The sequence below is a fragment of the Platichthys flesus genome, chromosome 24 (assembly GCF_949316205.1).
Source record: "Platichthys flesus chromosome 24, fPlaFle2.1, whole genome shotgun sequence".
Classification (NCBI taxonomy): Eukaryota; Metazoa; Chordata; class Actinopteri; order Pleuronectiformes; family Pleuronectidae; genus Platichthys; species Platichthys flesus.
This window is the reverse complement of record NC_084968.1, coordinates 1,013,182-1,027,593: the sequence shown is the minus strand read 5'-3', so window position 1 is coordinate 1,027,593 and position 14,412 is coordinate 1,013,182. Positions and strand designations below refer to the sequence as shown.

Below are 14,412 nucleotides of genomic sequence, written 5' to 3'. Positions count from 1 at the left end.
TGTTTTTATTTCCTTAAGTTGTATTGGAATTGTCTGCAGCTGTTTACCCCTGAGACTCCTACATTGCACTCAAACACTTCACCCACCCCTCCATCGGAATAGTGGTGAGAAGATAATGAATGTATTTCAATTATCATTGACCCTGTCATGCAATTCCAAATTGGGGGTTATAGACTACACTAAAAGTCTAGACTACGTTTTGTTAAAGCAGAGAATAATCATGATTTATAATTACTGATACATAGGTAAAAATGACCAATAGGTCTTATATATATATCTAATCCGTAAACCCCCCCCCCCCCCCCCCGACGTCACCTCGCGCACACCTGATGCTCGTTGGGAGCGGAGCGCGGGAGCCGGGGCCGGGTTTAAAAGCCGACCGGAGACACACCGCTGAAGAGTCTGGAGAAGAGCGGAGGATAAGAAGCGCCATCTCTCCCCCAACACACGCACGGTGACTGACACTCAGCGGCTGCCTCTGTACTCAGGACCGGTCCCTCAGACTCTCAACCGCCGCAAGCTACTCCCACCTGTCTGCAGCCATGCTCGAGGTAAGTCCCAACGACCTGCAGCAAGTCCTTCAACCACTGCTGGTTTAAAAGGCTCATACCTGTTCACTGTGAATGCAGACGCTCTGCACAGGGGAGGCTGACATGGGTTACTCTAACTTTGTCTTGACTTTTTGAACTAATTGGTAGATTACATTTTTAGATACCACCATATAGATGTTAAAACTCCCAAAATGTGTGCATTTAAAGTTGGATACTGTACTGAATAAGCTGTGGATGAAGGCTGTACAATTTATCAATGTGTTCCTGGAATTTGCTTGTGCACTGAATGTTCATTGAGTTCTGTGTGGCTCAAATCATGATCTTGATACAAGGCCTGGCCCAAACTAAAACTTGTGTCTTTCCTCCTCAGACCAGTAGTGATGACCTGTTCCTGCCCACCTGCCAAGATGAGGTGCTGGTTGACAACCTGCTTGCCAGTGAGGACTTGGATGGGGACGAAGCAGGCCTCTCCCTGGCCAAGGCCCTCCTTCCCCTGGTCGAGTGTGCCTCCACTTCCCCCATCCCCTGGGTCTGCTCCACCCGCTACAAGACAGAGCTCTGCACCAGCTACTCCACTACTGGTTCCTGCAAGTACGCCGAGCGCTGCCAGTTTGCCCACGGCCTCCCCGAGCTCCACATTCCCTTCCGCCACCCGAAGTACAAGACTGAATTATGTCGCAGCTACCACACGACTGGCTACTGCTACTATGGCAGCCGCTGTCTGTTTGTCCACAACTCCACTGAGCAGCGCCCTGTCCTACGCCGCTGCAGGAACATCCCTTGCCGCACCTTCCGCTCCTTTGGCATCTGTCCCTTCGGCACTCGCTGTAACTTCCTGCACATTGAGGGAGAAGAGGCTGGTGATGTCAGCAGTGGCCTGAAGACTCCTGATGTTTGTCCGAATACTCCTGATGTTTTTGTCAAGACTCCTGATGTTTTTGTGAAGACTCCCTCTGCTCTCAGCCCCCAACTCCAACCACTGACCAAGGAGTGGAAGCCTCGAGGAGCTCTGTGCCGTACCTTCAGCTCCTTCGGTTTCTGCTTGTATGGTACACGCTGCCGCTTCCAGCACGGCCTCCCCAACAAGACCAAAACCTTTGACCAGAGTCCAGGAGGATCCCTATACACCAATCCATCTGTAGGCAGTTCAGGTTTACCTTCCCCCTCTTTTTTTAGTTCCACCCCAAACTCTTCAAGCACCTCGTCTCCTCCATCAACCTCTCCTCTCACCACCCCGCCTGCAGAGGCCATAGCCCACAATGCCTTCACCTTCTCCAGCCAGCACCTGAGTGACCTGCTGCTGCCATTGGCTCTTCACCTGCAGCAGCTGGAGACCAGCAAGGCCCAGCAGATATGGGACAACAGGGCCGTTTAGGTGGTGGTGGTTGGAATCCGCATCAGCCCCGCACTCCCCAGCTCAATGAAATATTTTTAATCTTTATTTTTTTACCCCTTGTTCCATGGGCAATTTCTTAAGTTGTGGGAGTTTGACTTGAGTGTATGTTAGCAGGTCAAGCAGGCCTTGAGCTGTTTAGTAGTAGATCAGAGGTATGGAATAGTTCCTGACTTACTGTTTCAGGTTCAGCTATGAGTGTCATTAATCTTTTAACTATTGTACATACATAATTAATGAACTTGATAAATGAAATGTCTCACCTCAGCATTGTGAATAAACTATTTTAATCTCTAACTTGATGTGTCTTTTTGGATGTTGGTGCTGTATAAATGCATTGATACCAGAAAACGCTTGCTTGTGCAACAAAATGCCCGGAAGCAAGTGGTATTGATGGTTGTATCAACAAATTGTATCTCAAGCTGGTAATTCGAATATGGATTTCTAGAAGTTCTCTGAACTTTGCAGTGAAGGCTCAACACTACAGCAGTTTAGTCAAATTAACTTATCTTGTTTCAACATGTCGATACCCCTGAACTCTAACAATGGTTCCATAGGGTTTTGGGAGAACTTGACTGGTCTCCACGGAGCACTAACTGCAACTGAGAACATCAATATTGAACATCACTAGTACAAAATAGTTCGTTTGATCATCACTGTGCCAATGAATCTTTAATATCAACAAACTTTTGTATCGTATTCTCATTTAGCCATAAAATGTCTGGCACAGCACACATTCGTACTCTAATATATTAACATGGACCAAATGGTAAAGATGGTAGAAAGTGACCAGCAGAGGTCCTCACATGTTCAATTATAATGTTGGATGGCCATTTTGCTTTTTGGGTAGTTGACAAGTGTCAATTATGGGCAATTCACAGTAGTAATGCTCATACTTTGTCCACAACATAGAGACCACAATCGGTAAGTGAACAATTAAATACCAATGATGTCATCCATTCCAATCAAAATGAAATGCGTCTCTAAATGCTTTGTCTGCATTTTTGACATTTGGGGTAATTGATCGTTGCAGATTTATGCTTCGGTAGGGAACCATCTACTGGTGTGTTGAGAGAGTAATTGCATGATTTATTTAAACAAACCACAAAGGTTAGAGGGAAACAATTTAAAGATCTGTTAAGTCATTGATTTATAAAGCCAAAAAGGTTGGAAACCTCTGAATAACATCTACAAATGTGAATTGTTTTAAAAACTGATTATATGATCCATTATGTAAAATTTTCATCTTAAAACTAAATAGTGAGTAAAGAGGTCAAATTTGGAGAAGAGAGTACATTTGACTTGGACTGGGAAAAGGCAAGCCGGGGGTCATGGATTAGCATTTGGCCGTGGCAGAGGGTCTGATGGAGAAGAGGACAACCCTATTGTTATGACCTTCTGGGTGAAGATCGTGAAAAAAACAATTCAATGTAGTAGAATCCAGATCTGGAGTAACATGTGCCATGGATTTGTATTTTCCCTTTTCTAAGTTATGTGGACTGATCATGATTCCAGGATTCCAGATTATAATGTTCATGCAGTTTGACAATGAGAAGTACTTCTGCTCCCTGGAAAACATTTCACTGATCATGACATCAAGCAGGACTTCAGCAATATCACATTTTGGAGGTGGACTTATAAGAGGCAAGCAAACTGATGGCTGTTAGCTTCTCAGAAAAAACGCCCATCCCCACTGCGAAGCTGCAGACCTCAATAACCCCAATACAACAATAACCCCAAGCATTTGTGAGCCAGGTTCATCACTTATTTTGGGAAACATTTCCGGTGTCGTTTCTCTCTATTTACAGCGCGTCTCTTTGATTTGCGTTGTGAGTTTCTCGGCCACCGTATTTGCCTCCTGGTACGTCACTGGTAGAATACGGAACAAGTTTTCAGTGTTGTCAGCTTTGTCGCTAAATCTGGCGACTTTCCAAACCCTCATGGCGACTTTTTTTTTGTCAAAAGCTACTAGCGACAAATCTTGCGACTTTTCTGGTGAGATTAGAGCCTTTCTGGTGTTTTGGAGACTGACGTGAAAGCACATATCGTTCAGCATTTACTTTCATCAACGAGCAGCGGGTGCTGCCGTGACCCGCACTCCGCGTCCTCCAGACTGCAATTGAATCGCGCATGCCCAAAGCCAACGATGATCCTGCCCTGTCTTACAGAGCGGGATGTAAGTGTCAATGTATCATCACTGTCACTGGAAAATATGAGTCATGAGTCATGGAAATCAGTATCTTCATCGATACAGAGTCCTCATCTCCCGTGAGGAACGTGGTGAAACTGAACCGTTTCAGGACCCTGAAAACTAAACCAAAACTTAATCAATCATCGATCAATCAAATTTTATTTGTATAGCCCATATTCACAAATTACAATTCATCTCAGAGGGCTGTAACAGGGTGTGACATCCTCTGTCCTTAACCCTCAGCAAGAGTAAGGAAAAACTACTAAAAACCCTTTTAACAGGGTAAAAATACGTAGAAACTTCAGAGAGAGCCACATGTCAGGGATCCCTCTCCCAGGACGAACAGAAGTGCAATAGATGCCACGTGCAGGAAAACATCATCAAGATTAAAGTCTTCAAGATTAAAGATTAAAGTCTCTAGCAGCATTTGATGAGGGTAAGCATCCCGAAGGACAACCCCAACATGACATGCCAAGCAGTCCCGCTGCAATCACAGTCCATGGTCAGCAACCAGCAGGACCACGATCCACCATCCAGACCAGAACGCCACTCCAGTCCTCAGTCACCGTCCACCGCCACCCACCACGAGCCACCGCCGCGGTCCTGGTCCAATGCCCGTACCCGATGCCAACACGACACAGGGTCCGCCACCACCACCACGATCAGCCCACACGACACAGAATCCGCCACACAGGGTCCGCCACCACCACCACGATCAGGCCACACGACACAGAATCCGCCACACTGGATCCACCACCGCTACCCCCTGTGCGCGATCAATAAACCGCAATCCATGGTGCGGCCACAGAGGCCCTGGATCTGCGGGTGATAAAGCAAAGTGATTCCGGGGAAGGGGGATAGGGATGGAGAAGAGGAAGGAGAAGCTGGAAAAAGAAGCTCCGTGTGTCATGTGTTATAAAATAGAACAAGTAACGTTCTGCCGCACTAATTAGCTCTAACTATAAGCTCTATCAAAAATAAAGGTTTTGAGCCTACTCTTAAACGAACAGATGGTGTCTGCCTCTCGAATTGAAAGTGGTAGTTTATTCCACAGCAGAGGAGCTTGATAGCTTCTTCAGAAGAAAAAAAAAATAACTTGCTCTGCCAGAGTGTCTCTTTTGGTCCATTTTGCCGGTCCCAAGCCCGAATAAAGGAGGAGGGATGTGACCGGCAAAATTATTATACCCCACATAACAGCCTTTTGATTTAATTTGATATTCTAACATTTAACAATACACGAAAAAATCGATTTATGTATGTGGGTCTAGATAAAGCATTAAAGTCATGAAGTTATTTTGAGAAGCGATGGACTATTTCAATGGCAAGATAACAAAAAAAAGAATCAACAGAAGAATACGGAAGCGTATTGCATTCACTTTTATTTATTATTTTTTGGGGCATTTGTCTCGTAATTTCCGAGATAAGTATCCCAGAAAAACAGAATTTTTTTTTTTGAAAGTGAATGTAATACGCTTCTGTAGAAGAAAGCTTATTTTAAGTTCTTAGCGACCATTCTTACGTCCTATAGCGACCATTACATTATGCAAATTAGACGATGACGTCATTTAGCTATATCTAATGACTTTTAGGACAGCCAATAGCTACTTTCCTTACTGAGGAGTTGGCAACACTGCAAGTTTTCTCCCTCCATTCTGCAGTACTGTTGAATGAGCTCCTGTGCTGTAGTATAATCTGTTTGACGGGGGCTTTAATCAAACTCATTTCAATTCAATGGAAAGTCAATTCAGGTTGCTACATTTTGCTTTCAACGCGTAAATATGACCCACAAACCAAATGCAGACCGGAAGTGCTCCAGGGGGTGTCTTAATTTGAAGTCCTTGGCGGATGTTTGCCACCCTCACACTGTTTTGTTGTGGCACCGTGAACATAGAGCACAGCAGCAGCGCTGATGGGAACTCTCCCTCTGACTTGAATCATTTCCATCTTCAACCTTTTGCGTGAAGAAGGTAAAGTCCAATTCAAGTAAAGAATTCATTCTATGAGATTTTCTTTGCAGTTCATAGACCACTTCGCGTTGGTTCATCACCTTCACGTTAGGAGGTAGTAGCTAGCTGCAAACTGGTAATGGCTCAGACCTACTATTGATGGGCTGCTTCCCACTCAGTATAGCTAATACTTCAAAAGTCATTGACACAAGGATCAGTGGTTGTCGTTTTTGTTACATAAATCTAGTTAGTTAGTGCTTCAGTTACTTATAACCTGTCTCTTCCAGGAACTAGTCAGAACCCAGGTTTTATTTAGCTAGCATGCTACATAGCAAGTCCGCGCTGGCTTTTTCCTCCAGAGAGGAGTGTGCAAATCATCTGTCTCAAAATGTGCTAACTGAAGAATGTCTTGGCATATCGTCTCCAGTGCAGCGTATACACTAGAAGTCAGTACGTTTTATTGAATCCTTAAGGAGATTAGGTTGAATCGGGGGGAAATGGTGTTTCACTAATGTGATGCAGTTCTAATGCAAACTTTAATACACCAGCCAGGTTTGGTCTGGCCCAAGAAGAGTAGCAGCGTTTATTAAAGGTCCAGTGTGTAAGATTTAGGTTAAAGGGATTTAGGGATTTAGCTGGCAGAAATGTTATATAGTTAAATAGTTATATGTATTTAGTCCTAGTGATATTTACACTGTGTGTTTCATCTCAATTGTACGAATTGTTGTTTTCTTTACCCTAGAATGGGCCCTTTATATTTTAATACATTATATTTAAATCAGGAGTGGGTCCTCTCTACAGAGGCCCTCCATGTTTTTTACAGTAGCCAAGACTGGACAATCTAAAAACCCTTTTGAGTATTAATGGCAAATCAAGGGTTCCACAGAGTGAGGTGAGGGGTATTGGTAAGGTTTTGTATTAACATAGCGCTTTTCAGTTGAGAAATGCAACTTCCCTACTAGATGTCACACAAATTCTACCCATGACCCTTTTAAAGTGAAGTGTTTTCTCTGCCAGTGTCTGAGCGGTCGCTGGGAGCATGGCGGACCGGGAGGAGCGCCGCTTCGCCGAGATTCCAAGAGAGTCTGTCAAGTTCATGGCAGAGAGTTCCGGCGTGGAGCTCGGCGACGATGTGGCTGCTCTGCTGGCTGAGGATGTGTGCTACCGGCTCAGGGAGGCGACACAGGTCGGTGCTGCCTCACAAGCTTGGATAACGTGTGCCTCGTCAGGTGTTCATATTCAATGCAGAAAATATGTAAAAGTGTTTACTTGTATAAGGAGTTCATTGTGAGTTTTTCACGTCGCTCCTCTGTTGTTGGGTTACACAGAGCAGTTCACAGTTCATGAGACACGCCAAGAGGAGGAAGCTGACGGTGGAAGACTTTAACAGAGCTCTGCACTGGAGCAATGTGGAGGTAAGTGTCTGAGTTGTAATGTTCACAGTGGTTCTTCTCTCCTCTGGTCAGTTATGTGTCCGCTCTATACGTCTTTCTGCCTTCACGCTCTCTTTCTGTCTGTTCACCAGGTCGTCAGTGGCTATGGGGCTCAGGATGCACTGCCTTTCCGCTCAGTGAAAGAAGGAGAGCTGTTCTTCGTTGAGGATCGGGAAATCAACCTGGTGGAGTTGGCTCTGGCCACTAACATTCCTAAAGGCTGTGCTGAGACCATGGTACGAGGTATGACCCACTTTGCTTGAACAAACCGCAGACAGATTTGGCCATGACACTACTGAAAGTCCATGTTATGTGTATCTCACAAGTTATTTCTTCCGTTTTATTCTGATTTCTTGTCAGTGAATGTGTCTTACCTGGATGGGAAAGGCAACCTGGAGCCTCAAGGGACCGGTGAGCCTCTACCACACTATGGCTACATCTACACAAATGTTTTACAGCACAATTTTAAACTGTCCTTCCATACTAACACACCTGGAATTGTATATCACATACCCATTCACGTACAATGGTAAGAGGAGGCATTTATTTACTCAGTGCAGTGATCAGGTTGAACTGTTACTGACGGTTAATGGAAGTAACGATTTGCGTTCACCACTGGTAGTCAGTGCCACCACACACACACACACACACCTGGGTAAAGGACATTATTTGTAGGGCGGGCAGTGTGTCCCTCTTTATTTGTTGTACATTTTGTGGAAAACATATTCATGGTAATTACAGAGCTTTACAGCATATTCTAACTTTCCGGTAACATTAATATTCGGACTAACATTAAGTTAACCCTTCTGAGACTGTCCCCCCTGTCTGGCACTTGCATCATCTCGGCTCCCAGTTCTCCAGCTTAGGGCATAACTGAGCTGGAGCTAATGTCTCAAACCGATCTGTCTCGGGACCCCCATGGGCCTCCCCCACACTAATGCTCACTTCAGGAGAATCTGAAGGGAAAAAGTTCTCCACCTCTAAAGAACCCTCTGTGGTAAAGGTGCCTGGCGAATATGTGTCACTCTGCATTTCTTTTATGGCCCAAGGACGTCACGGACAGTCACTCAAATCCAGCGCTGCTCCCCTTGTCCACTTTGCCCTTCACAGTTTTTCCTTTATTGAATGGATTTCTGCCTTTTGATAAGTGGGTCAGTGTAAGCCAGGTGGAGGGAGCATTGCTCTGACCTTATTGTTGAATTGTCTCAGTACCCACTGCAGTGCAGACTCTGTCAGATGACTTGTTGAAGTACTACCAGCAGATCACTCGGGCCATCCTGGGAGAGGACCCCCACCTTATGAAGGTACACTGCTGCTGAACACAGGCTCACATTCTGTGCAGCTAAACAATGTTACAACCTTATATTTTCCTCCTGCGTCTTTCAGGTGGCTCTGCTGGACCTCCAGTCCAACTCCAGGATCGCTGCCTTACTACCATACTTTGTCTATGTCATCAGCGGGGTACGTTTTCATGATGCACCCATGCAATATTTAGATGCATCAACTAATAGCATCCACTGATATCGACACTGGACCGATATGAGTTAAGTTTTATTAACTGATGCTGATTCTCAGCCTCAGCTAAGTTTAACAGCCGTTTATAGACCAGAGCTAGTTCGGCTGTTCTCTCAGTTCCTTAACATACCGACATTCAGCCCCAATAGAACCCTGTGGGTCTGACTGTACATGAGCAGTACTGAAGCAGAGGCTGGGCACTGTAGCTGGGTTGTCTTCCTCTGAGGATACTGAGATCATGTCCTTAATAAACTAGCATTTTAATCTTTGATTTGAACAGTAACATATCATTTGAAAGTTTTTAAATGCCCTGAAAGTTCTTAAAATAGGAACATTTGTTAGCCAAGAACAATGTGCTCTCATGTCATTTCATTATTTAATGTTTTTAATTCATTCAATTTACACAGAAACATTTATCAAATTATCAAACTGTTCCATGTCTTGGGAATGGCCCCTCTGTTGAGGCTGCTGTCTGCATCATCCACATGTTGATCCTTTGATCGTGTCCGTCCAGGTGAAGTCAGTCAGCCATGACCTGGAGCAGCTCAACAGACTCCTCCACATGGTGAAGAGCCTGGTGCAGAACCCCTACCTGTACCTGGGCTCGTATGTCCGTAGTCTGGTCTCCAGTGTCATGTATTGCATCCTGGAGCCACTAGCAGCTTCCATCAACCCGCTCAACGACCACTGGACCCTCAGGGACTATGCTGCGCTGCTCCTCAGCCACATCTTCTGGTGAGCAAATCACAGTCAGCCCCTTTCACATACATGGGAGCCTAATAACACATTGTATATATTGTACATACTTATATAAGCAGGATTTGTAATATGCAGAAGAACACCAAGTAATGTATTAAAACATAGGTCTTAAATGAGCAGATCACTAATAAGTTCAGACTCACTGGATGACTCCTGATGTGCTTAATTTTCTGTTTCTGGTTGATTCCAGACTTTATGGACAATATTTAGAATATAAAGAAAAAAAAATGGAAATTAATAAGCTGTAGTAATTAACTACAAAGTTAATTAAGCAAACGTTTTATCAAACATTTGCCTATTCAGAAAACATAGAGCAGCATTAACGTTCATTTGACTGCTAAAAGTCCAGTAAATTCTCCATTCATCATGCTGATCTTGACTTGACATAGATAAAGTATGTTAACAAAAAATGTCCCAAAACACAAGAAAAGATACAAAACATTACAAATTCTACTCAACTCTCACTCACTCACACATTTATGGCCATTTTCAAGGCAAACCCTGCAGAACTGCAGCAGACACATGTGAACAATGAAAGCAGTTGTTCCACCACGAGAAGTCATTCTGTGACTCAACTGCAGCCAGTGTGACCAAGTAGTAACCTAACGAGAGCCCAACAGACTCCTCCACATGGTGAAGATCCTGGTGCAGAGGCCCTACCTGTACCCGGGCTTGTATATCCGTAGTGGTGGCAGCGTGTGGGATCGGGCAGGGAGAAGTGTGACGGTTTCTGGAATCGTGACATTTGGACGTTTGGACCGTGATATCTGTCTTGGTTGGAAAATCATTACAGCTCTACTGTCGCACAGTATTGTACAGTGCATGGATATGAAAGGATTCAGTTGTCATTGCTGGCACTGAATTACAGGATCATTGACTACTCAAAACCTGCACTACGGAAACTAGCATGCAACAATCAGTGATTATTTTCATCTAAATGATTCAAAAAAATAGTACATGCCTTTCTTGTTTATTGCTGTATGTTACTTACTGTATTTGCGCCGTATGTTCACTTACTGTGTGTGTGTGTGTGTGTGTGTGTTTTTTGTTAAATAACAGTTAGCTGTTTTATCATCGAGAGATATATTACGACTTCACATAAGTGAGACAAGACCTAATGATCTGCTCTTTAGTCATTTTCTGGGCGCTGGGGAAGTTGTCATATTCTGATCAATCTAGTCTGTTGTGTTGTTATCTTCAGGAGTTGTACATACTCACATGGCTAACAGGAAGTGCTCACTTGTCGTCCTAGAGGCTTATCTAGGTATTTGACCTCTGTGGGTCTTATCCTGTGTTATTAACTGTATTATTATCTGTGTCTTCCCTCCAGGACCCATGGTGACCTGGTTAGTGGTCTCTATCACCAGATCCTGCTGTCGCTACAGAAGGTCCTGTCTGATCCAGTGAGACCGCTCTGCTCCCACTATGGAGCCGTCGTGGGGCTTCATGCTCTTGGATGGAAAGTATGTTCTCCACTTCCATTTAGGAATCTTGTACCTCTGCATTAAAGCTGTCTACACTGACGTCTTTGTCACTTTACAGATAAACAGTTGAGATTGTGACTGATGAGTAGTTGCAACAAACTGTATTGCACAAAGTAAATGAATACAATTCGATTTACAAAATATTACAAATTTATAGAACTTTCAGAGTCTGGTTTGGAATGTTCTTTACAGAGACTCATGGTATGACTTATATTCTCCCCATGCCTGTTACAGTACATTTTTTAGCATCCTCTTGTCATTTATTCAAACTCAAGATCTCAACATGATTCAATCATGAAATTGAAATATTCAACATTTGTTGGGCATCATTTGATGTAAATTTCTGCTGAATTTTGAAAGGTGAATAATTAGTATCTTTGGCATTTTAGACTGGCTCCTTTTCATTGCTTTTAATATATATTTAGTATTTTCCTGAGTACTTGTATAAGTGTTGTCTTGTGTCCTTCTTCTAAAACGATGTCTTTCTTTGCAGGCAGTTGAGAGAGTTCTCTTTCCACACCTTCCTGCCTACTGGGCCAACCTTCAGGCTGTGCTAGACGATTATTCTGTTTCCAACGCTCAGGTCAAAGCCGATGGACACAAGGTCTATGGAGCCATTCTGGTCAGTACTGCACTGACACTGTGATTGGCTGCAAGGTTTCCTTATAATAAGTGGCTTTAATGAGGTGGTCACCTCATCAAAATTATTTCAGACATGCACTGAACTCTTTTCCTACCACCCCCCCTAGAAAATTGTCCGATGTGAGAACGCAGCAGGAGATCCTTGAAGGATTCACAAAAAGAGTGCAAATATCTAAAGAAGCAGTGGTGTCATACCTGTAGAAGCTAGAGACATTTAATAATAAGAGCTGACACAAGTGTCCATGTGCTGTAAATAAAATCACCTGATCTCCTTAGCGGAATGAATGCATTACACCCTGCGTCTGCCTGCTTCACCTCCCCTTAACCTGAACACTCCGGAGAATTCTGTGCTTTTCTGAACGTGTCTGAGCAAAGATTCTCCTGCTGCATTGTTCCACGTGTGAAAGGCAAACTGCAGAGAAAGTACAGATCAAATTCTGCTCACATCCTCCAGACTTCAAGTCAGAATTATATATTCTTTGGAGCATGAATGTTCCCAGCTATTTATATTTTCATAATGAAATACTGCATCTTGTGTGTCACCGTAGAAAAATTATCTTTTGGGGACTGTGAATGTTCGAAGCAGATTTCATAGTTAAGAACTAAATATTCGGAGGACTCCAGGTCATCACATTACTGACAGACTGGAAACACATCACAACCTTTCTCCCGTACATGGTCAGACCGTTCTCCTGTCTGTCCTGCAGGTGGCAGTGGAGCGCCTGCTGAAGATGAAGGCGCTGTCCCTGTCTCAGCCTGCAGAGGGGGGCTCCAGTGGTCAGACAGGCTCTGTGGTGTGTGCTATGGGTTACAGGGTAAGCTCCCCTGGATTCAGCCCCCCTCCAGAGCCTTTGTCAGAGGCCACCCTTGGAATCGCCAGCCACCTCCAGGCTGGAGGGGCGGGCTGTCCCTGGGAGGCGTGGACCCCTGTCCCTCTCCCTGCCATGTACTCTGAGCTCTACTCCTTTTTTGGAGACAGCCTGGCTGTCAGGTTTAGCACTGGGCCAGGTTTCGGCAGCTACCCTCCCTGCACCCCGTTCCAGCTCAGCGAAACCAGGAAGGAACCTCCCGGCCACGTCTCCACCCCTGACACCACCCGTAAGATGCCACAGCTGACTGCTAACCTCAACATCAGCCCTAGACACGATGGGAGTCCTCGCACTGACCCGGCCCCACCTAGCCTGGCTGCTACAGGAGCAACAAGGTGAACTAATGACTCCACCTCTTTTTCAAACATAAATGATTCGGTTGCTGTTTGCACTTCTAAATCTTTCTGACTTCCTTTTCTCCCTCAGGTCCCTGACTCGCTCCTCCACATCCTCCACCTCTTCGGTCCAGCACTCCAGATCTTCCTCATCACGTCCAGGTCAGCGTTCTGCAGGACTGTCTCGTGACGTTTTCCCCAAAGCTCGTTTCACATCTCCTCAGGCCAGCCCTCCGGCAATCACCTTTCTAATTGGTGGTCGGCAAATGGGCCGACGCTGTCAAGGCCGGCGCCCCTTCCAGACCACTTTTGCCCCGACTCCACCTCTCGCTGCCATCCCACCACGTGCCTACGCCCACAAACTGCCTGTCATCGGCAGGGTGGGCAAACCTGTACGCCGCTGGGCATGCTCCCATTACTCTCTTCACTTGCCTCTGTAGAGCAGAGGAAACAGACTTTAATAGACTGCATCACTGCAGAGTGGACTGTAAGGACTTCTGTTTTTTCCTCCTTAACTCCCAATATTTAGTCTTTTGTGATGATATTTTCATAGTTAAAATTGTACGGATTTTGATTCATTATAGAAAACTATTCAAACTGATTTAAACCCCACTGTGTGTAAAAACTGAATGACATTGTCATCTCCGAACTCTGGCAGAAAGCCGTGCACTCCTCCACACCCAGTATGTACCTGAGCAGGAGACTGCACCAGTTTGTACTGGAATGGTCTAACTTACAAAATGAAGCCATCAGAAACATTTGACAAAATTTTTTACATGCAGGAGTTTTTGTACGAAGAGATGCAGGTGTTGAAAATGTAACTCAATCAGTAACTTAATTATCAAAACTGTTTCAACTAGTTTCCAGTTGAACAACTACTTGGCTACTGAACAAATATTTGAGGCACAAGACTGTGGATTAGATGTGGTATATTTTCCCAAACAATGGCACTATTTTCTTGAATGAGCAATGATGAACGGAGCGAACTGAGCAAAATGTTTCAGTGTGACTCTGCTGAAGCCTGCCAGAGCTGAGCGTCTTGACCTGGAGACTACACACAGAGGAGACGTGAGAAGCAGAAAAATGGACATGAAACTGCTATGGACTGAAGCAGTGAGACTGATCACCTGCTGAGCAGTGTTGGAACAAATGGACAGCATTTATTACTGTTTGACAAGAAAAAGTTGTTGTCATAGAATAAAACTAAACTTTATTTTGTCCTTTTTGAGTCCAGTAATGGTTGTCAGTTGATCTGTCTCTTTGTCTGTGACTCTCTCTACCTCTCTAAATATTT

At 44.6% G+C, this 14,412-nt stretch overlaps 2 protein-coding genes across 2 annotated transcripts; both read left to right on the top strand.

The window, feature by feature from the left end:
* The first annotated feature begins 389 nt into the window (after positions 1 to 389).
* On the top strand, positions 390 to 2,241 carry cth1 (cysteine three histidine 1). The gene is made up of 2 exons (XM_062384240.1): positions 390 to 551; positions 922 to 2,241. Exons 1-2 carry the CDS (start codon positions 543 to 545, stop codon positions 1,924 to 1,926), a joined length of 1,014 nt encoding a protein of 337 aa, XP_062240224.1. The 5' UTR covers positions 390 to 542; the 3' UTR covers positions 1,927 to 2,241.
* A 3,745-nt stretch (positions 2,242 to 5,986) lies between these two features.
* taf6l (TAF6-like RNA polymerase II, p300/CBP-associated factor (PCAF)-associated factor) lies at positions 5,987 to 14,331 on the top strand. Its single transcript, XM_062384427.1, has 12 exons — positions 5,987 to 6,102; positions 7,099 to 7,267; positions 7,410 to 7,496; positions 7,607 to 7,757; positions 7,875 to 7,925; positions 8,724 to 8,818; positions 8,901 to 8,975; positions 9,544 to 9,764; positions 11,119 to 11,251; positions 11,766 to 11,894; positions 12,622 to 13,118; positions 13,210 to 14,331. The coding sequence occupies exons 2-12, from the start codon at positions 7,121 to 7,123 to the stop codon at positions 13,556 to 13,558; spliced, it is 1,935 nt and encodes a 644-aa protein (XP_062240411.1). The 5' UTR covers positions 5,987 to 6,102; positions 7,099 to 7,120; the 3' UTR covers positions 13,559 to 14,331.
* Positions 14,332 to 14,412: the final 81 nt, after the last annotated feature.